Source organism: Dermacentor andersoni, chromosome 4 (genome assembly GCF_023375885.2).
Source record: "Dermacentor andersoni chromosome 4, qqDerAnde1_hic_scaffold, whole genome shotgun sequence".
In the NCBI taxonomy this organism is placed as follows: domain Eukaryota; kingdom Metazoa; phylum Arthropoda; class Arachnida; order Ixodida; family Ixodidae; genus Dermacentor; species Dermacentor andersoni.
The window spans coordinates 49,213,213-49,236,618 of record NC_092817.1 but is presented as its reverse complement, the minus strand read 5'-3'; the positions used below and the strand labels follow the sequence as shown (position 1 = coordinate 49,236,618).

At 46.7% G+C, this 23,406-nt stretch overlaps 1 protein-coding gene across 1 annotated transcript in view; it reads right to left on the bottom strand.

Annotated features, from left to right (window-relative positions):
- The window catches only part of LOC126536664 (phospholipid-transporting ATPase ABCA3-like), a 42,505-nt gene extending 19,717 nt beyond the window's left edge, over positions 1-22,788 (bottom strand). The window contains exons 1-14 of the mRNA XM_072287606.1: positions 22,515-22,788; positions 20,949-21,215; positions 19,256-19,497; positions 18,135-18,372; positions 17,432-17,620; positions 16,234-16,415; positions 14,386-14,517; positions 12,913-13,188; positions 9,311-9,466; positions 7,563-7,773; positions 7,028-7,227; positions 6,405-6,737; positions 5,695-5,855; positions 1,813-2,026 (exon numbers count right to left, since the gene is read on the bottom strand). Coding sequence (XP_072143707.1) covers positions 1,813-2,026; positions 5,695-5,855; positions 6,405-6,737; positions 7,028-7,227; positions 7,563-7,773; positions 9,311-9,466; positions 12,913-13,188; positions 14,386-14,517; positions 16,234-16,415; positions 17,432-17,620; positions 18,135-18,372; positions 19,256-19,497; positions 20,949-21,215; positions 22,515-22,788 — 3,075 coding nt within the window. The remainder of the gene's footprint in view (positions 1-1,812; positions 2,027-5,694; positions 5,856-6,404; positions 6,738-7,027; positions 7,228-7,562; positions 7,774-9,310; positions 9,467-12,912; positions 13,189-14,385; positions 14,518-16,233; positions 16,416-17,431; positions 17,621-18,134; positions 18,373-19,255; positions 19,498-20,948; positions 21,216-22,514) is intronic.
- Between the last annotated feature and the right edge of the window lie 618 nt (positions 22,789-23,406).

Genomic DNA, 23,406 nt, shown 5'->3' with positions numbered 1-23,406 from the left:
AAGACACAAGAAATCATCGTAGCAGGCTCAATGCATGCGACGTGTTTTTATACATTAAGCACTAGTACCTTTAGTAGAGTACGGGAGGAAAGACCTTATATTTGTTAACGCAATTTGGCGCCAAAAACGCATGACCAGATATCTGGAAATTTACTTCCACCCACAGCCCCATAAAAGTGCTCCGTGGTGCAGTTAAGACCATAAAAGAAATATATGAAAGAATTGGACAGAATTAAATTGACGATGACTGTCGACGGTAATGCGTTTAGCGTTGAATCAATATAGCGAAACAACGTTTTGCCACTGTCGTAAAGAGGTATGTATGAGGCGTGTACATAAGGGGGACCATCTATAGCATGCCACCGGAACTAAGGCTGTGCGTGGCCTCCGAATTGCATGGTGCGCCAGCGCTTGCGAACGCTTACAAACGCGTCATGCGGCAACCGGTCTCCTCACTCGCGCTTTCTTCTGGAGATGCTGTGCCATCTAGTGGCGCTGCCAAGAAGTCCGCGCGTGAACTCCGAGACGACAAGCGTGGCGCGCCGGTTCCTGAGAAGGCTGACGTTTGTTCCCACTCTCACCGCACGCCCACTGGCACATACTTCGCCCACGGGCGAAGGTTCATTGGAGAGCGGCACATACCCAGTGCATTTATGGCGCAGCATGTTAAAGCGTTGGTGTGAAAGGCTTCCTTTGAAAAGCAGGACATGCCAGGTGCATTTGTGGAGCAGCCTGCTAATGCGCCGGGCTGTGCTCCATGAGGAACCTTTGTGACGTGGCTTCGATTGCGCTCAGCATCGAATAAATTTAAGGATCTTTTTCGTCACTGTGGAGTGGCACATTCCCAGTGGCACATACCTAGTTACCCAAGTTGACGTCAAAGACGTTCATTGAAGAGCCGCACACGCTTACTGGCGCATACCATGTGACCCAAGTTGGCATCCAGGAGGTTCATTGAAGACCATGCCCAGACCAAGTGGCACATACTCAGTGCTCGAAGTCGGTGTCAAAAAAGTTTCACTTTCACTGAACAGCGGCACATATCTAGTCCCGCATCTACAGTGACCTGTGTCGGCGTAAACGAAGTTCGTTGAAGAGCGGCACACATGTACACATTGCGTCATACTCAGTGACGGAAGTTGGTGCAATGGTTCGTTTAGAGCCATGCTCCACAAGCACAGCAGCCCGATACACTGCCCACTTTACCATGTACTGCCCTATGACCCATGAAGGCGAGAAAACGGCAAGATGCGTATAAACCCAGCCCCCTAAAAGTGCATTAAGTACCTCAAGAATGCTACGCATTATAAGAACTGAAACGAGAAAGACGAGTCAGGAACCGACAAAAACATTTACGCTTTACAGGTCTGTCAGCCTACAACGATTTCTATAGAAATTGCTCTTCGCAAATTTTCACTGTATCAACCGTCCTCATTATCGCCAGATCTTGCTTGCAGTCAAGCAATAATGTGCTGCAATAATAAAAAAAACGAATTAAATCGAGCAAAATTTTGTATAATATTGAAAGGATTGCAGAACGCTTGAAACAACTTAGCATCCACCACTTTCTTTTTCTGGTGGATTAAAGCATTTTTTTCTACAATAGTGAGAAAAACAAGAAAACCCAAGGGGCTTGACTCTTTGTTAGAGTTACAACTGTACGAAGAAAGCATATATGTGACAGGTACATTGAGCTGCAGGGTACGCCGATATGTATTCCAACATGCCCACATGAAACTAGGCAAACTCGCTGATACTTGTATATACAGCTCGGTAGACAAAGCTGGTTGCACACATTATGTCGCGTCGCACCTCGAAAGCCGTCTCGTTGCCTTCTATCTTGCTTCCCGGCACGATGGCGCTCTCTGGCATGCCCGACAGGTTGTTGATGGACCTGAACTGAGCGCCGATGATATACTGCGAGCGGTATCGGCGGTAGTTGCTCAGCGCCAAGTTCTGCAGCCACGGGTACGGATCGTCTTTGCCAAGGTCGCGCACTTCGGCACTTTGCTCCTGCGATAGGAACCTGCAGGAACATTTTCTTAATGCGAGAGGATTCTTAGCCCGTTTACCCCACGTTGGTGTGGGTATTTTTTGCTTATTTCTAACCTCTATCGACTTGCTGCTCGCGCACTTCACGAACGCGCGCTCTTATATAGCGGACGATACTCAAGCCAAATACTACAGTGCCAGCGGGGCAAAACAGGCTGCGTCTGGGAGAGCTTTCCGACAATCATCGTGGACCAGTTCTGCCGATTTTCTTTTCCTTTTTCTTTTTTTGAAGAGATTTTTTTAGATGACTTACAAAATTAAAACGGTCCTTTATCTCCTCCAGAGCGTCGTAGCGAGTCAGAAGAGGTATCAAAACGTAGGTCTCAACAGGACAAAAACAGGGATAATTACTCGCAGAGTAAGTAAAATAATTGTGCGGGCTTAATTAGCGTCAATATAGTCGAAAATTAATCGCATTGCGTTATACTACTGTAAAGGGTATACCGCCGTAGATATATACGTGCTGAGGCAAAGCCTGTGTACTGCACAGTTTTGGTAAAGAGATGGGGTTCGCTTGGATCAAGCAGTGCCCGAGCGATGCAATGGTGCCTGGAAGGCGGCTCCTGCGGTACCCGCATGAAGCGAGACTTAGTCCCAGAGTAAGTAAAATTAACGATACAGGTGGAATTAGCGTCAATGCAGTCGAAAATTAACCACATTGCGCTATACTACTGTAAAGGGTGCACTGCCGTAGATATAGACGTGTTGAGGCAAAGCCTGTGTACGGCACAGTTTTGCTAAAGGAGGGGGTTAGTTGGAGCAAGCACTGGTCAAGCGAGGCAATAGTGCCTTGAAGGCGGCTCTGGCGGTACCCGTAAAAGGCGAGACTTAGTCGCATAGTAGGCAAATAGCGTAATTAGCGTGTAGTCAAACATCAACCACATTGCGCGATACTGCTGTAAAGGGTGCACCGCCGTAGATATAGACGTGTTGAGGCAAAGCCTGTTTACGGCACAGTTTATGTTCGCTTGATCAAGCAGTGGTCGAGAGAGGCAATAGTGTCTTGAAAGCGGCTCCAGCTGCCTTCAAACGGTACAGGCGTAATTAGCGTCAGTATAGTAAAAACTAAGATACGTTGCTATATCGACTTCACTGTATCCGGAACCGGTCCACCTGGTCTCATGGTCAAAAAGGAAAAGGAAGGAAAGGTGTGTCAACCAAAGTTGACGTGAAAGACAACGTCGACGAACATGCGCGTAAAAAATACGAATCATAAAACTCGACATGAATAAAAGAAATGGAGAGTCCGTAAAAATTGTAAGGTCTGACAATGAAACAAAGAAATAACGCAAATAATACAAAAAGAAAATGCAATTATGAAACATTGTCTCATATTTCATTCAGCTATTTTAGTACATACGCACACGCACACGCATATATATATATATATATATATATATATATATATATATATATATATATATATATATATATATATATATATATATATATATATATATATATATACGAGGTGTGACAGAAAAGAAACGAGACTAAGTGTGTAGCTTGAAAAAATAGTGGAGTTGGCAACAACTGTTTTGCTGACGTACTCCCACACACCTAATCTATTCATGCGTCCAGTTTCGACGGAATCGATCACGCCAGCTAGGAGTGCTGCGTCATTGTGTGAACACGTGCAACTGCATTATGCCGGAAAAATGTCTGATGTAAAAACCAAACAGCGAATCAACATCAAGTTTCTTGTGAAACCTAAGAAATCAGCCACGGAAACATTTCAGATAATAACCGAGGCTTATTGAGATGTAACGTTGTCTCGTGCACATGTGTTTGAATGGCATAAGCGGTTTTCAAGGGGAAGGGACAGTATGGAAGATGATGAACGTGCTGGGCGCCCAAGGTCAGCGATTACAGTCCAAAACATTGCCAAAGTTTGTGATGTGACCAGTGGTGACCGAAGATTAAGTGTTCGCGCAGTGGCGGAGTTGGTTCACTTGGATAGGGAAGCTATTTGACGTATTTTAACGGACGAATTACACATGAGGAAGATTTGTGCGAAGGTTGTTCCAAAAGTTCTGTCCGTTGACCAAAAACAGTGCCGTAAAGACGTGTGTGTGGACATGTTAGAACGCATTGCAAACGAGCCAAATTTGTTGGAATCTGTTGTAACATGTGATGAGACATGTATTTTTACCTATGACCCAGAAAGGAAGCGCCAGTCAATGCAGTGAAAGTCTTCAGGATTCCCAAGACCCAAAAAATCACGCATGTCAAAATCAAAATTCGAGGCAATGTTAATTGTCTTTTTCGACATTAATGGAATTGTAATGATTGAATGGGTTCCCAGTGGTCAGACTGTTAATCAACACTACTACATTGAAGTACTAAAAAGACTTCGTGAAAAAATTAGGAAAGAAAGGTCACAGTTGTGGAGTGATGAATGGCTGTTGAACCAGGACAATGCACCCGCTCACACGGCCCTATCTGTCAAGCAGTTTCTGACCAGCAAAAACATTACTGTGATGGGGCATCCTCCTTATTCACCTCATTTGGCTCCATGCGACTTTGTTTTGCTTCCTAAAGTTAATCTTGCTTAAAGGGAACCCATTTTACCTCAGTTGAAGAGGTTCAGGCAAAAACGGAGAATCTCCTGAAGGGCCTTCCAAAAACCTCGTTCCAGACCGGTTACTAGCAATGGCAGCACCGAACGCAGAAGTGTGTGAATGCTGAAGGGGACTACTTTGAACATGATAATGTCACAGAGAACTGATTCAGTAAGTACAATAAGTTATTGGACCAGTCTCGTTTTTTTTGTGTCACACCTCGTATATATATATATATATATATATATATATATATATATATATATATATATATATATATATATATGAGATGAGATGATAATGTCCCGCAGCACCGATGTAAGAAGTTAGCAGTGCGCTATAAGAAACACATGCGAAATGCACAGGACGGTGGCTGGATTGTGGGCACTCGCTTGAATACTGGGCTCCAAACTCGTGACATTCCACTCACTATACCATCAATATGAATAATGTGATCAATAGCTGTCGAATAAGGAATGTTGCTGGAGCTAGCGTTCCTCGCATGGGTCTTGTCTTCATCAAGGCAGCAATTTACACAGTCTTCCTGTGAACTTCTGTCTTGTTTGGGGTTCCGTGAGTAGAACTTGCAGCCTAACCAGTGATTGTGTGCTCTCTGTGAATTATCGCGTTGAGTTTGTCATTTCTTTCTGCATTTGTAAGCTCTATGGCGAGCAGTTACCAGAAATTCGTTAACACTTTTTCTCGAGTAATGTTGTTTTCATAAATTGTTCAGCCATGCACATTTGAAGTGTGAGATTTGAGGGTCTAAATAATTTTAATTTAATTACTCGCTAGGACGGTGAATTTCTCTTTTACACACTGCAAATTGACTAAGTGCACGGTTATTCGACGAGATGATTTCTCTGTCTATGTGCATTTGGACCTTGGACAGCGAAATCGAAATTCAACTGCAGCACTAAGGCTAGATCTAAGAAAAACGAATTTCGACTGGACTTGCTCATTGTTTTGTAGGGCGTGACACATCGCTGCGCGACCATCTTGATACGAGGTGCACGTGAATGCTCGGTGGGCGCTGAAGTTAGCATTGTTAGTCTCTCCCAAAGAATGAAGCCGAGCTCACTTTTCGTATTCCTTAGCAGGTCCGCTTTTGGTTGACTCGTCAGCGGTGTAAAACGCGACGGTGTGGCCGAACATTTTCAGCAGCGAGTACTCGACGGGCCCGGAGTAGCTGAGCTTCCGAGATATGTGCGTCTGGTTGATAAAGACGAACAGCAGCAGGACCTGCCGATGCGCAGAGAGACATCGCCAAGTCAGACAAATGTAATTAGTAAAGACCTTGTAATGTCACGCAGCGCCGCTGTAAGGCGTTGGCGATGCGCTACCCCGGTACGTACACTTACGACCATTTACACTTTGTCTTCGAACACTATTAGCTTATTTATGGGGTTTAGCGTCGTGGCTTGAAACGAACTCTGGAGTGAGGACACTCGTGAGAAAGTGAGCGAGTGAGCAAAGCAGTGAGTGATAATAGTTGTGAAATAATAAGCAAGTGAGTTAGTGAGTGAGTGAGTGAGTGAGTGAGTGAGTGAGTGAGTGAGTGAGTGAGTGAGTGAGTGAGTGAGTGAGTGAGTGAGTGAGTGAGTGAGTGAGTGAGTGAGTGAGTGAGTGAGTGAGTGAGTGAGTGAGTGAGTGAGTGAGTGAGTGAGTGAGTGAGTGAGTGAGTGAGTGAGTGAGTGAGTGAGTGAGTGAGTGAGTGAGTGAGTGAGTGAGTGAGTGAGTGAGTGAGTGAGTGAGTGAGTGAGTGAGTGAGTCTATCCGCCGAGCACTGACCGAAAGCGGCAAGAGCAGCATCAGCGTGGGCAGCCTGAAGTCGCGGCGACTGTACTGCAGCTTCTTGGTGACCAGTGCGTCCAGCTGCTGTCTCAGGCGGGGTCGCACATCGCCGCTCGAGGAAAAGTTCGCCTCGACTGCGGTGGCAGGGCAGCCTACCGTCGGCTCTCGTCGCACTACTTCAACGTTCGGTGCCTGCTGCGGCTGCTGTGAGGCCTTAATATGGTCCGCATCGTGCTCCACCTGCCTCAACACATCTTCGAGAGCTGCCACGTGGACCGAGAGCCATTGCAACGAACGCCCGTGCCGCATTTCTTCCAGCTCCTTCAGCAGCTGCGCAGATCAAGAATAGTCGAGGGAAAAATCGCTATAAGTGATAAGCGTGTACTACCTTCACTGTCAAAAGATAAAAAGAAAGATGCAGTGTGATGCTCTACATTACTAATTTCAACAACAGAAGAGTGAGGAGCACGGCAAACGTGCACCTAACACATAATTGGCGTCGAAATAAAACAGCGCTGCAATGCAAGCACCGATAGAACTTCTTGCTGGGTAACACGATGTATGATAAAATATCAAGTGTAATTTGGGTCACCCGCGCATGTTCGAATCCTGACGCTTACCTCGATGAGGGTATCGGCGCGGATGTCTCCGACATTGATATTCTGCGTTCCACCACGATGAAGGTAATTAAGCGGTGCCTTATATTCGCCATCTTCAATGCAGGCTTCGGGTACGTGCTTTTGAAAGATGCGGGTCAATTCGGTAAGCTCATCGGAGACGATGCCTTCTTCCAAAGTCACGCGGATCCAGTATCCCGTACCTGTGCGCAAGAAAGCAACAGACGGTTGCTCTCGGACCTGCGCAGCTTTCGCTTGTGGGAAGCATACACAATGCACTGATATACGATCACACCAGAATGATAAACGGGATAGGTAAGAAGCCACTTGGACCACTTCTTGCGCCCAGTGACTTGAAATTGCGGTGTGTGACCATGGCGTAACCAGAGCTAAATCCATTCTAAATACGTATAAAACGCTCACATCGACACACAGGCACACTCACACACAGCAAAATTATGTATGCATGAACGCAAACGTGCAGCAAAACGCAGAGTACAGATAACGCTGCAGAAATCAGCACCCGCATTGCACGTACCATAAGTGTTGCGCAGGAAGAGCGAGGAGCCACAGCAGCGCATCCTGCCGGCGGCCAATACGGCGATTCGGTCTCCGAGCGTGTCGGCCTCCTCCATGCTGTGTGTGGTCAGCAGCATGGTCTTGTCCTCGTGGAACCGCAGGACGCACTCCCACAGAGCCCCCTTGCACTCGGGGTCGGCACCAGCCGTCGGTTCGTCGAGCACGACGATCTGCGAGGCACGGCGATACTGAACACCTGATCAATGGAGAAGGATGCCAATTCGTTCGAAGACAAGTACGAGCGGAGACAATTTTGCTGCAGAGGTGGCTTCTCAACAGGTGCGGCCAGCATAATGTTACACAGGGACGACAGAAAGGAAGCGTGAACAGCGCTGTCGTCCCGGTATGATGTTATGCTGGCCACGCCTGTCGATATGCACCAACTATTTCAGTAAAATAATGCAGCTTTTCTCAATGTCTGCCGCAGACTTTCAGATTCAACGGAAATTGCGACATCTCTTGACATAGCGGCATTTGTGTCCACATTGTGGACAGGTCATTTAAGTTGCTGCTGAAGCGCTGATTGACTGGGCTGGGGTACTAGTGAGAAGGAAACAATCGCCCCCAAGCCAGTCTCCTGCTCACTGGTGCAGCTCCAACCAATCAGCCGGCGGCCTAAATGAACAGTCCACTAGGTGCACACTTACAGAATACCTCCCCAGGACTCCTTCCAAGCGGACAAGGTTTCAACGCTGAGCGTTTTGAATTCCGCAATAGCAACATGCACGCGTAAAGTTAATAAAATGATTATTTAGTGAAACTTAATTGTTCATCAGTTGAGTACGTTTAACGTTAACTGGCAGCTGGTCGCCGCTTAGAATAATGAATTGCAGGAAAAAATACCTTAAATTGCCATCGTACTCTCTTCCTTCTTGAAGCATGAGTTGCCAACCTGACTGCAGACTAATGCTCGGGTATTGCTAAGCTTGTAGTTGTAACCTGCGAATGTAAACTGCTCATCTTCTAAAGAACTGCAGCATTAAGCACGAAGGAGATAAGAGTCCTACACCGCACATGACATCCACAAGTCCAATAGTGTACAGTGCTCTCCGAATGGAACGCGACAGGGAAACTGTGTAGACAGTTCATATGTGCAATTAGTCGAGAGTACCATGTGTGGAGCTACGAATCTAGTCACTATAGGTGATGAGGACCCTTATATAAGTGTGCGAACGTAAACGGTGTAAACGATAGTATATAGATTACATAGCCCTATATTGACACGTTTTGTTCCGTGAGCACTGTACTCTTTCAAACCTCCGTCTCACTACTTTAAACATTGAGCCCAGCAAACAGACCTAGTGCCTGGTTCCTTATTCCGCGTCACGTCAATCTGTCTCGGCAAATGCCGCGATCCACCATAGCTTATTTTTTCTAGAGTATTTCAGAATTAGTGCATAGCCGTAAGTATCGGCAATTTCATGTCCGCCCGCTTTTATTATTATTTAATTAACTCATTTGAGTTCTTCGATTTTTTTTCTAGCAACATGGATAATATTGTTGTCATTGACAGGACGATACCGTTCTCGCGATGGTTCGAGGGATATACGGCGTCCTACTGCAAAGCACAAGGTAATGGCTTGAACTCCCGGCCAAGACAACCGTAGAAACGCTCAAAATTACACAACGTGCCATACCTTACTACAACGTTTGTAATGCCAAACTTTTGCCAAGAAAGACATGAAATCACAAGAATGGAGTGCAGACCTGAGGGTTGCCGACAACGGCGACACCGAGTTGAAGCTTTCGCCTCGTGCCCCAAGAAAGTGAGCTGGCGAGGGTGTCGCGCTTCTCGGATAGGTTGAACGCCACGAGGATCTCCTCGATGGCCTTGTTCGTCGTCACCCAGTTGTCACTACGGATCTGCATAGTATGAGAGGAAAATGTGCGTAAGCAACCCACGATACCCTTTCTAACACACACACACACATACGCAAAAAAAAAAAAAGATGACCACTTTCACGCGAACCTACAGAAAACTGCATGTATTCGAAAACGAGTAAACTCGTCTTCTCGAATTTCTTGAACCATGCTTTCGCTTGTCCTCGATCCGCAATTTCTGAAGGCCATTGCTAAAATCGCGCTTCCCCTGTCATGTCAACCTGTCCATCCGCTCCTCTCTCGCACACCCAGACGTTCGTCTTCTCCGCACAACTATAACGTCTTCTGATGTTCGGGCTCCCCTCATGGCACAAGCGCGATGGCGGGAATCTTGTCATAGGAGCGTCGCAGTTACACAGCTACAAAATGGGATTATGATGATGTTTACTGACATCTGCTTTGAAACGGGGTGGGGACAAATAGTCACCTAGCCTGCTTGATTTGTTCAAGTTTTACTACATATATAGCCATCTAGCCTTTTGCCTATCTGAAATCGATCTTTCGTATTTAGAACGTCTACCACTATATTGTTCCATTACCTACGTTTGCAATGACTCGGATTTTATCAGTACATTCATTTTTTTACCGCAAAGCTGTTAGCCTCTAGTTGGTCAGAATTTTTCGTAGCGTGCTCATCTTGTGGCTTATATTTGCTATGTTTTTGCCCTCAGGCAGCCAGCTCGGGCCTCCATCAGCAATTGCGTTATCATGCAAAAATTTTCTTCTGATTTCTTTCTTGCCGTTCTTTTTATTTTCATCCATTGCATCCAGTTTAGCCTCTCTGCTTCTCTCACTTTCTTTTTATGATTCCTGGTTGTTTATTTCCACTTTCAGTTTGCCCTGTACTTCGTTGACAACTTTCTTGACCTCTTCCTCCATTCCGTTTAATGCGTTTGAGGTGCAGATATTTGTGCATTTTAGCCAGCCATTTCTTTATGTCTATGTTTCTTAGTCTTTCTTAAAAACGAATCTTGCTCTGCGCTCATCTGACTTCAAAAGAAGCCCCACCTATTTCACCTTGCACTGTCTCATTTGTCGTTATATCGTGGGCACCCAAAGCCAGTCGGTCCACTGCCTTCTGATTAATCTCCAACCCCGACAAGATTGCTTACTTATAGCACAGAATTGCACTCGCGAACGACAGCGCTGGTAGCATTACATTTTTCCAAATTACTCGCACCACCTCATTTTTATTGTAGCCACAAAGTGCTCTATGTTTCACTGATGCTGCATTCCGCTTCCCTTTCATTTTTAGATTATATTGGTGGACGCTTGAGTAGGTATTTCCTTTGGTTATGTGTCACAGGTATTTATATTTCTTGACTAGGGCTACGACATCCTGTTGAATTGATACCCCGTCGTTGCTCGTCTCTTCCTTAAAGATCATGATTCCCGTTTCCTCTGTGCGAAACTTCAGGTCTAGATGGTGCGAGCGCCCCCTGGCCGCACGCCGATTTAGTGTTCCTGCATATGGCTCCGTATACAGGGAACCTACGCGGAGAGTATCCCATGCTCCCTCTGCACGACTCCCATCCAAGGAGTCGTGCACCGGAGGCCTCCGAGACCTCCGCTGTGCGGGAATACGCCACGCTTGAGATTTTGGAGCAGATGTCACTGCAAATATATCATTTTCTACAGCGCTTTATAAATTGCAGGGTTACTTTTACGCTAATAAGCGCCTCTCACACAAAATGCACAAGTTCATGTATTGGTCGGCATAAGATTATACTCGCCTTATAGCATTTGTTTAGCCATGTTTCCAAACAGATAAGTCGGCTTTAAAAGCTGTTCGCTGTTCAATGATAACAGTAGGAAAGCCCAGTCAGGCCAGTGTTTTGGAACCTTGAGGAGAACGCAGCCTGGTTAAATAACCACGTATTATGTGAAACTGACCTGTAGAATCTTGGTTGAAACTGGTAAAATGTGTTTTCCAAAATGACAGCACGAGATATTAAGCACGCAGTAAAACATGTGCACACTCTTTAGATCCTCTTGAGTTACCTTTTGAAAAGTGTGTAAGCATAAATCAGCAATCTGCACAACAAAAATTCAACGTTCGTTAGGCCCGGGACTTGAATTTCACCACTGCTACAGATGTTTGCTTAATATAAGTGACACAATCAGGCACAATCGCGAATAGAATAAACAGCCTTGCAACTACTGGAACAGGATGCGTAATGACATAGACTTAATGTTGGCCCACAGAGGAAGCGTGAACTCATGTAAAGCACATTATATATAAATTCTAGAATCTTCAATATATCTCTACGGACATCTAAATTCATTGCTTAGTTTTAGTAGGATAAATGCTGGATATTGGTGGCATATGTTACCCATGAAACACGGCATGGAGAACACAAAGTGAACAAAAGAACTGACTCGCCATCCCGACCCTGCGAAAGTGGATGGCCAGCGAAGCTGTTAGAAATCATTCAAATGCCATCGATGGGCATATGGAATGCTTTAGTGTTCTGCCTAGTCTTAGCACGACACTGTTGGTGAGCATTACAATTTTGCACTCTTCGACCCTCATCGTATTCACGCTGCTCTTTGGGAGTCCTTGCGTGTTCTACCCATAGCGGTCTTGCAATGAACTGAAGGAGTTGCTAGGGAAGTCTCCCTTGTATATATGAAGTTTGGCGACGTCACTCACTGATTCGTATGCTGCTGTTGCCCTTTTCCCACCGGAGCAGCTTATTCAACCGTAATCTTCACCCGGAAACACACGCGGGGAGAAGGAATGTGCCTCGCATTGTTCACAGGCGCCTTATCATCCATCATGCGGTTTTGACGCTTGTTTTGTGCTTTTCTTTATTGAAATGAATACTGAGCTATGGTGTTGTATGCCTGATTCCAAAGAAGATGTGCACTTTTTTTCGGATCAATTATTATTATTATTATTATTATTATTAATTTTTTTATTTTGCTGACGGACAGGGAAAATCCCAGCAAACTAGAGGCTAACAGCTTCGCTGTAGAACCCTGAACAAGGTCGCGCCGCAGACTAGTGATATCCATAGAGGAAAGAAAGAAACTATGAGAGAGAGTATGACATCACGCAGACAGCCTTCAAAGGCCAACTTCCCCTTTTTCTCTCCCCAGTTTCTCCAAAAATCGGCCCTGCGCTCGGCGGATTTGGCCCAGTGTGTTGTGTTGCAGTTAAGTTTTAATCGATGCGTTCTTGTTTTGCCAACCGCTCCCATGCTCACTTTCTCTCGACAGTCTTGTGCAACTACGTTGGCCTCGCACCCGTTGTCTTTTCAGGAGAGCGTGCGGTGAGCGCGGCAGTAGAAGACGCTAAAACCTACCTCGACATCATCGCAAGTTGGACCGACTTTTTCCGGCTCCACAATTTTATCCCATTACGCTCCCTCTCAGTTTTTTGTACTCCCTGCATGGTGATATTACAACAATGTTCAGTGGCGCACCCTGGCGAAGAACTGCAGGTGCTCGAGGACGGTGAGGCCGAGGAAGAGGATGTTCTCCTGCGGACAGAAGCCCATGGAGCGGCGCGCCGCGTCCGTGTTTAGCGCCACATTGTGGCCGGCCACGTAGACGCTGCCGGCGGACGCCTGCTCGAGACCCGTAATGAGCCGCAGTAGAGTCGTCTTGCCCGCACCGTTGCGGCCTAGAAGTACGGTGACATCGCCAGGGTACGCCTTGAGGCTGACGCGACGGAGGGCCACGGTTCTGTTCTGGTATATCTGCAACAGTTCGAGGTGAGGCTAGGCTTGTCACACGGTCACTCACGATTTCTGAGAGAAGTGACGTACACGGGATACATAAACAGCAGTATACATGACAACGCGCTGACTGCGGGTGGACAGACGGACGGAGGGACCGACAAATGAATGAATGAATGGATGGATGGATGGATGGATGGATGGATGGATGGATGGATGGATGGATGGATGGATGGATGGATGGACGGACGGACGGACGGACGGACGGACGGACGGACGGACGGACGGACGGACGGACGGACGGACGGACGGACGGACGGACGGACGGACGGACGGACGGACGGACGGACGGACGGACGGACGGCCGGCCGGCCGGCCGGCCGGCCGGACCGACGGACGGACGGACCGACGGACGGACGGACGGACCGACGGACGGACGGACGGACGGACGGATGGACGGATGGATCGATTTTAATAGGTTAATTACGCAATATGATTTCTCGTGTAATGTCTACTTCATTGAGTAATATATAAGAGAGGTAAAATCACGCTCTCTGCCACATACGATTTAAAGTAACATCTGTATTGTCTATGAAACCGACACGCATATTAATTATTTATAAGGACGCATATCGCCGGTCATTCTAGCATTCTAGGCTGCACAGACATAAATACTGAGAAAAACACGGTTTATCCTAAAGTAAACAAACGCAGTCGCTAAAGTGGGCTCCTCCCCACAAAGACAAATACTAAGGAGAAGCCAACTAGGATGATCACTTTATACAAAACTTACGCCTGCATGCAGATAATCATGGACAGCCTTTCAGCAGCATCACAAGTGCCTTAACCATCTCCTGTGAAGAAAGATCGACGTTGAACGAATAATGTACTGATATTGAACCTCGCAGAACTTCACACGGACATGTAGCCTAAACCGCACGTGTCATAAAGTTATCACAGCTGAAAAATAGCTATGCATCGCAGACAGTGTCCAGATGTCGTCGCGAGGAAATTTGATTGATTGATTGATTGATTGATTGATTGATTGATTGATTGATTGATTGATTGATTGATTGATTGATTGATTGATTGATTGATTGATTGATACGTCATAAGGTGACATTCATAATATGAGGGACGCTGTAGTGGGAAATTTCGGGATAATTTTCCCCGCCCCAGGTAGACCATCTGCGCTAAACCTGACGAGTGCTGGCTGACCTTCGTGACGTTGTCCAGCACTATGCCAGGATTGTCCCGGTCTCCGACGCTCTCAAGCGGAATGCTAGCATCCGTGGCATCCTTCCGCTGATGCTGCAAACTTTTTGGCGCTTTGGGGTACCAGTAGCTCATCTGCAAAGCAAACGCACAAGAATATACGATCACACCTGTGTATACGTAGCAATAGTTATACTCAGCCTGCTTACCCTTAAAGATTGGGCAGCAAGCGAATAACGCGTATTTATTCCTTTAACTTGGGCGGTGAACATTGGTACAGAGTCACTTAATTTACGAGTCGCACCGCTGCAAGCACACTCACTGCATGTTTGCGCAAACCACTGCTCCCGTGTTTTCACATATCATGTTGACTAGCAGCTCGTTGGATGCCGGAGAGAAACAGTATGAAAGGAAAGTTTGCATCTAACTGGCCGTTTAAAAGCGTGATAACAGGAGAGAAAGGTCTGGGGAAGAAATGACGACGTACGCGGGCGCTGTGTATGTGTCCCTTTCGTTAAACTTGAGCTGTTATTAGTTCATCATGCTGAAAACAAACTTGCCCACAAGAAAGCCATAACTAGGTATCCACCTGAACTTGCCGCATGGCTACGTACTATAAACCAAGATGGCCGTTGAAGTTTACTTTCATGCCCATATTACACGTTCAGGTGCTTTTTAACTTCCCTTTTCACCACTCTGCATCCACGTCCTGAGTTTTCGCAGGATTAATATTATGGTATTACCACATTCATATCGCCGCGTGTATCTGAAAGGCCACGAGTACGACGATGAACGTAACGTGCACGGTAGAAGCAGACCGCTCGTGGAACGATGGCTCGGCTTGCGGTCTGCTGCACGCAAGCGTTACGTGAATTACGTATATTATCTCCCTGAACGGCATCTTCTGTATAGATCGTACTCAATTTGTTATTTTATTCCCTCTTTTGTACTTTGGTGACGAATTACTGGTTATGCCACTATAATTATATAAGGTATACAGTTTGTATGGCTTCTTTTTATTGCCTAAACTCTCACGACTGTATTCTTTTTTTTTATTTTATTGTATCGCGCACTACTGTCTAATGCATAGAAATGAGGACGGTTGTACGTAATAAATAAATAAATAAATAAATAAATAAATAAATAAATAAATAAATAAATAAATAAATAAATAAATAAATGCCCCTCTTTGCCAGCCGGTGTTGAGCGCGGTAAAGATAGTTGCACAAATGATCAATTGCTCCATGTTAATTACTTAGAACGACGTACTTAGCACCACAACTGCCCTTTCAGAGGTGACTATGGAGAAGCCCTAATTCTGCTTAGAGTATCAGTTTATTTCACTGTCACAAACAAAGAAGACATAGCTCTTCAAAATGACCCAAATTCAATCACAACTTCGTACGACACACGGTTGAGGCCATTAAGCGTTGCCAAATGTAAGATCATGACATTTTCCCGTTTGCACACCGTAACACAACGTACTACCTACCACCTTAACTCAGTTACGCTTGAGTGCACGCCATCATACAAGTAAGTATATCGGTGTTCACACGACCCCTTCACTATCACGGGTAGCGTATGTATACATCGAAAACACCCGCTCTGAAGCTTCATGCACGTTCGCTTCATGCCCGCACATTCTATAACATTCTTCCACTCAACCGTCCACCTCGTTTCAAGTAGATAACAGCGCCACCCCTTGACTGAAGTGGTTACTGCATTTCATGACCATCTGTGGCAATTTCTATAGACGCGTAGCGTCTCTATCAGCTGCACTCAACTCGGCGAAATGGAGGAAGAGCTTCGAGTCGATGAACTTAGGCTACATTCCTCAAGAAAGCCGCTCACATTGGCGAAAAAGAAGGGCTCCTTGGGGATGCCGTACTGCCACGGCCACACGTTGTCCAGGTACCAGACCAGGATGGCGTAGAACACGCAGTAGCTCAGGACGACACACATCATCACCGTCAGGGTTATGTTGTCATACAACGAGCCGGTCATATTAAGGTTGCTCCAGCGAGCCCCCTGGTCTAGAAAGAAGGCGTAACATGGGAGTATTCGACACTTTTTGCGAAAAAGTTGTCGTACAAGTTCAACATTAAACGAATTCTGTACGTCACACGAACACGTATACTGTTTCCGGAGCGGATTTATATCGCAGTTCCCTCATCCTGCCTAGTTGACATCGCGTTTTAAGTATGCCACCTTTGAGTGAGCAACTGTGGCACCTATTTTTCAAGGCAAGCTTTCTCTGCTTGTTCCGAAGCTTATTCAGAAAATGGCAAGTGTGACGTATAGCCGTCCCGACCTCGGCCTTTGCACATGTCGAGCACACCGAAAACGCGGCAGCATGTAGACGACTGTATATTGAAAATCATTTTTTAAAAACGTGCAAGGCGTCTGCATAAACTCGACGAAACCAGCCTGGATAGGTCAGTGCCACTGCCGCCGGGGTCGTGTTGAACACAGAATCGATGGTTCAATTTCCGACAGCGGCGGCTGGATTTCAGCTGGGGTGGAATACAATTTCCCTCTTGCACTTAGGCCAGGCACGTGTTCAAAAACCCAGATCGGTAGAAATTGATCGAGAACCCTTCACTTCGGTGTCTTTCGTATCCCGGGTGTTGTTTCTGGCTGGACCTTAAACCCCGTCAACTAATTAGTCAAGTACCGACAAATGCCGCACATATCAGCTTGTCATGCTTAGTCAACTCGCCTGCACCCTTGAACCGAGTATGGTTGACTCAGCCCGACCCGCTCGATCGGACAGGCGTGCATACCCGTGCTCAGGTGACATCAGCGGAATAAACCAGGCAGTTCGAGAAGCGGTCGCCATATGTTCGCGTGAACTGTCTGTGTTGCCTCGCCAACGGACAACGACGCCATTTCGACCCGCCAAAAAAGAAAACGTAAGCGCTCACATGTCCGGCTGCGTTAGTCGTACTTCAACATTCTTTGACTCTCAGGCGCTGAGTTTGTGCGAATGAAGTGAGCTACTGAGACGAAGATGTCATGCAGTTGTCGTAACGTGATAGAGACACTCAACTGTTTTCCTCGTGCGCGCTGATGATGCGGATAATCCAGTGCAGGGCCATATTAGGAAATATGGATGTGACGACTTTCTGGCCGAGCGATAGGTCCGCGTACTCGACGGAACCGGGCACGTCCATGAAGAAGATGGGCACCTCGTACGTCAGCATCCAGAGGCACACGGTGGCGAACACAGCATACACCGCTGTCATCAGAATGGTTGGCGACAGGCCAGGAACAGTCAGTATTTTGCCCTGATCAAATACTTGAATGATATATGCCTGATTCAAAGGACATTTGCTATAGTGGGGTCTTGAAACAGAACATATATGAATTGCCCCTGCCGTGGGGCTAGAGCATATAATAGCGGCTAGTCACTTGTGAACGCCTGGACGCACTTATTTCGCTTGTTGGTGAATAATGTTCCTCGCCACTTCACCACTCGTACTGCAATACAGCTAAGCAATGTAATGTTTTCGCGCGTCAACTGCGCGTACCGGTTCGAGAACTCGCGACACGTTGGCGGTAACGAGACTGTTTCTCCATTCAGACCGCATGCTGTAAAAACTTTTTTCACTTGGGGGCATAAAGTCAAAATGCTCGGAATGAGCATTTCATTTGTTTTGTTCACAATTCGAAAAACTAGGTCTGCGTATACTCGTTTTGAGCACATGCATTAAAAAAAATTGAATGAGTGAGCGAGTTGGACATGCGCTCACGGGTCTTGACGACGCAGCTTATCAGCAGGCAGAACAGGTCGCAGTATACAGCGTACAACAGAAGCATGAACAGCACAAGGCTGAAATCGCTCTGAGGCAGTAGTGACGGATCGCAGAAGATGGGAAGCTTCAGGAACACGGTGATGAGCAGCGTCTCCAGCGACATCACCATCATGCCGCTCAGGAAAGCGGACAGCCAGTACACCGCGTCGGAGATCCCAGCGATGCGCAGTAGCTCCTGCGAGCGCGAGATGCAATGTTGTTCCAACTTGCTGCAATGATCTCTTGGCGGAACATGAGCTGTGGTGTTCGTCCTATACGCAGGTGACGTACAGCGTTTTGCAAAATACCATCCAGGCTACTCCGCGACTTCACCATACATTTTGTTCAGCTGTGTGGTGTGGAAAGTTCTTGTAGTTCTAGCCCGCAGGTACAGGTACTAGCCCGCAGGCACTAATATTTGAGTCCTTAAAACACGAGTCCCAAAACAGCCTGTGGTCAGTCTGGAGGTCGCAGCCATCGCAGTTCGTATATTTCTGGCAAGGACTGCACCTTCAGCAAACTACGCAAGTAGCAGGGAAGATCGCAGGTCGTTAGATATTCTAAATTTCGAGCTCAGTATAGCGTAGTGGTACGCATTGATTTCATCGCAGTCATACAGCTGGCGCAGTGAAAACGTGCGCATTGCATCTATTCACTTATTCCCATTATCTTTGCGTAAGCTGTGAATAGGACGACGATACGGCACTCACGACGTCAACTGTGTACGCCATTAGACAAAGGCGCCACGATACTTTTGGCCTAACCATGCAGCTGGGATGTTGGTGTGTGCGCTCGTGGCCCCATGCTTGTTTAGTTATAGAATCTTTAGTGCACTTTGTACGGCGTATAGCCCTACGAACCTTCGTGTGATTGCCTAATATTTTGCTACCACTAGCAGCGCTCCGCCCTTCGGCTGAAGCTTGCGACTTTTTTTTTACGTTTTTACTGAGAGGGGATGGCAGGAGAGGATCCGCGATGAGGTTCCGTTGTCGTTTAGGGTATACGCGATCCCGTCAGAACACCGCTGTTTCTCAAGCTCTCATTTCGCCGTGTGCCGCCATGCGGCGCCGTATATATACCTTCATTCCGACTGACTTCTCCTCCGCAATGCGCTTGACGGCAACGGGTGCCAGGACGATGAAGCCGTAGATGACGCTCACGTCCGTGATCTTGCGTGCGCTTTTGGAGCTGTCGAAGCCCTTCGGCGACGGAAACCGCCGCGTCTGAAAGTAGACCGGCGGCAGCTGCGCGCCACCCGCGATGGGCGACACCATCTGCGCAACGGCCATGTTCAGCCTCGACATCATCGGTAGCAAAATACCTGCAGCACGGACCGGAGCAGAGCGTCAACTTCAGTAGCGATCCCATCGTGCCGTGCGAGTTCGTTGAATTGTTGAATTCGGCATACGTGGAGAGACAACTTTCGGGCTGCGACATCGTCCCAAAATACGGCCGCTCATCGAGAAATGCGCTCTAGTCGCTGTAATGCAATTTCTGCCTCTGCAGTGAGAGAGAACATCGCAATGGTGTGGCAGCTTCAATTGACGCGAAGCAGGACTAACGTGCTGGCTATTGCCCTTATACGAAAAAAAAAAAGTAGAAAGAGGTCTAAACACATGGCGCTCAATTCATGAAGCCAAAGCTAATAATATGTCCGACGTCAATACTGGCTGGCACGTGTTCTTATGAACACTTATATCGTAAGAAATTATTTTGTTAATGCGGACTCTGGTCACATAGATTCCAGGACACAGGTCACGCGACACACAAATTCCTGCAATCGGCCGTTCGTGTAATTTTCTTTAATCACTTGAATTAATCATAAACTATAGGAAGAACGAGTGAGTGCATAAACGAGTGAACAAACCCTTTAAACAATTCATATATATATAGTAGGATACAACTTAAAAACACAGCAGTTGGCAACCAAGGCACACAAACCGCGCGGGGTTGTGTTAGTCTGCCAACCAATCACAGACGCAAACAAAATCGTCATGCGTCGTTTTCAAAATGGCGTCGTACTTGGTAGCTCCGGAGCGTCTGCTGTTCTTGAAGAGTGTTTTCATCGGCGGAAGCGATGAAGTGTGCAACAGACATGGACAAATTGTATGGAGTCTGAGCATTTCACTCTTGAAAAGTCCGCGGTACAGTTAACTTCGTTGCTGAGCCCGTTTTACTCATGAAACTTCACTGCCAACTGAAGTGAAACTTTACAATAAATAGTTGCAGCGAAGCAAGCGTTTTATTCCAGTTAAATAAAGAATTATGCTTTCGCCGTTCCACTATAATATACGGGCAAAAACTTATAAATTTAGGCGCTAATAATTTTATTTTTGTTGTTACCACCTTATTTAGGTAAAAGGGAAACTTTAAAGTACACAAACTATTTGCAGCCTCGCGGAGGAACAGTGGCTGGCGGTTATGAGGGCGTGGGCGGGGCTTCACTGCAGACCTATAATTAAGTGGTATCCGACTATACTTAACAACACGGAGGAATAGAAAAAAAAATTGGATTTTGACGTGCCAAAAGTATGTTGATTGTGAGGCACGTCCTATAGTGGGGAGTGCGGCTCAATTTTGATCGCCTGGCGATCTTTAACATGCACATAAATCTAAATAAACATGGTTTTTTTTATTTCACCGCCATCGAACCTGCGACCTCGAGCTCAGCAGGGCAACAACATAGCCACTGGGCTACCGCGGCGTATAGAACGAACGAACGAACGAACGAACGAACGAACGAACGAACGAACGAACGCAGGGTCACCCTACCCGAGAGCCAAAATGGCGGCCGGAGGGTGACGCCTCCTGGCCGCATCGTCTGTCGGGTGTAGAATTCCTGCCAGGAAGGAAAGCGCAGCGTGTAGCTGAGCACGCCTCGCTCGGCCTGCTCGAACACCACGCCGTAGTTGTTGGCCAGCCCTAAAGCGTTGGTGCGCGCACTCAGGTTGGCCACCATCGCAGGCTCGTCAGCGAACTCTTCGAGCTTCGCACGCGGGAACGCGTGGCGCAGCACTTGTTCGCCGGAGACATTCCCTGCTGCAGGCAAGCACCGCCAAGTCTGCTCGCAACCGCCCTGTGCCACAGACGCTCAGCCGCACCACCATAAGGCACGGAGTTTCCAAAAAAAATAAATAAAAAAAATACTCGTTTGCTGATCGTACACGCATATAAGACGGCGCAAGCATACGCCTCTAGAGCATTTTATTATTATTATTATTATTATTATTATTATTATTATTATTATTATTATTATTATTATTATTATTATTATTATTATTATTATTATTAACATAGGTTTTTTTAAGAGGCTCTCAGAGAGGACATACTTTGTTTCTAATACCGTGAGTTTCAGAAGACTAACGAAAATTCGTTAATGAATCTTTTATTAGAGGCTTGACGGCATGCAGTTGCTTATATGGCAAATTTAGAGGCAGTTGCATTTCATTGTACTCCATTTTCTTATAATCTTGAAGATTGCACCTAATTGGAGAAATTCTCCATCGAATGTCAATGCTCAATCCAGCCAACATCGAGACCAAGCGAGCGCCATAGCTACGTCAGACAGTAACACTCCGTGACGAAGTGTGTGACAAAGCCTGTGACGAAGTTTGAATGATGAAATGTCGCGGCAAATACTGGCGTGGAACGCCACAGCAGATGCTTCACAGGAAGAACTTGGCTTAGCATGGGAGGTATTCTGCGACAAACAAGGACTAAATGCATTACAGGTCGAGGATGGACACAGAAATACCCCCAAAGCATAGTATTAAGCATACGTGAATAAGGATTTGTATAAGATAAGGAATACCATCCCACCTTCTGCAAAGGATGTCCGTGTCAACTACAAGTCTTGTTTGTTTCCTTTGTTAAAAAATGAACAAAACAAAGCAAAAAAAACACGGATTGCCAAAATCGTCTCTAGTTGTTTTTTTTTTGTTTTGTTAACGGGGTTTCCTTTAAATGTAAAAATATTGCCGACGACGAGGATTTAAAGAGATGAGTTGCGTTACATGATTTGCCAGCAGCTCTCTATGTTCCCGTGAGCGCTTTCGCTTATTTAAATAGAACGTTTCTGTCCAAAGGGAAGCTATTGCTTGTGTTGATCGTTTGCAAAAGTTACCAGAAAAAATCACTAACTCTGGAATGCCAGACAACAAAACGACCGATTACTCCCAGATTTTTTCCTCTTTCAAACGTATCGCCCGATTTTGAACCCCACCCCACCCCGAATTTCGAAAAAGATATAAAACTCGAATACGGAGGACCCTATACACACACGAAGAAGCTAAAGAGAACAGCTTTAGCTTCTGCGTACAGTGTTCGCATAGCGCTTGCCTGGAGCCGGCACGAAGGCGATGGTGGAGGGGAAGTAGAAGGACGGTGTGACCACTTCCTCGGCCTCCGTGTCGCCGACCAGGAGACGCGACAGAGGGCCCGGAGTGGACTGTCCCGTCGACGAGGGCTGGTCGCGGTTGCAGTGCAGATACGTTTGCACGAGCGTCAGCAGCAGCGGCGTCAGCACCTCCAGCGCCGTGATCGTCCAGTTTCGGCGCAGCTTGTACAGGTAGACGCTCTTCCAGAGCAGCAGGCGCAGCTGTCGCCAGAGCATGGATCCGTCTGCACCTGTAGACGACGCCTGCCCGGAGCGTCTTCAGACGTCGATCTCCACGCGTGCACGCACACAAAGGCAAGCCACGCGCACACGCAGACAAAACGGACGCAATACACACGCACATGTGTCCGGTGGGAAGTCAAAGGCACACGTATGGTCACAGCATAGACATTGATAGATAAACAGCACGGGTACTCGCACTAGAATGACGCTGTGTACGGTTAAAATTGGATTGTGAGGTGTACAGTCCCTAAACTTTAGCACCGTTGGTTACGAAGGGCGCCGTGTTGGGGGGTCTTGCGTAATAGTTTTCACTATCTGTGGTTATATATAACCTGCACCCAAAGCACAGTACACAAGCAAGGTTTCTTTTTTCGTTTTTTCCCCCACCTGCATTGGAATGCGGCCGCCATGACTGTAGTAAATGGCGGAACCTTTCGATTGCCGGTAAAATGGCATACAGGATCCCTCTTTCGTATATGGAAAATAGATATAACATCCGTGCACTCTCCTTGGCAGCGATTTTCAAGTTCGCAGATAAGTTGCTTCGTTTCGAGGGTTGCGCATCCTTGGATGTAGGATGGTGATCTCACGGTGTCTCACAAATTATACGCA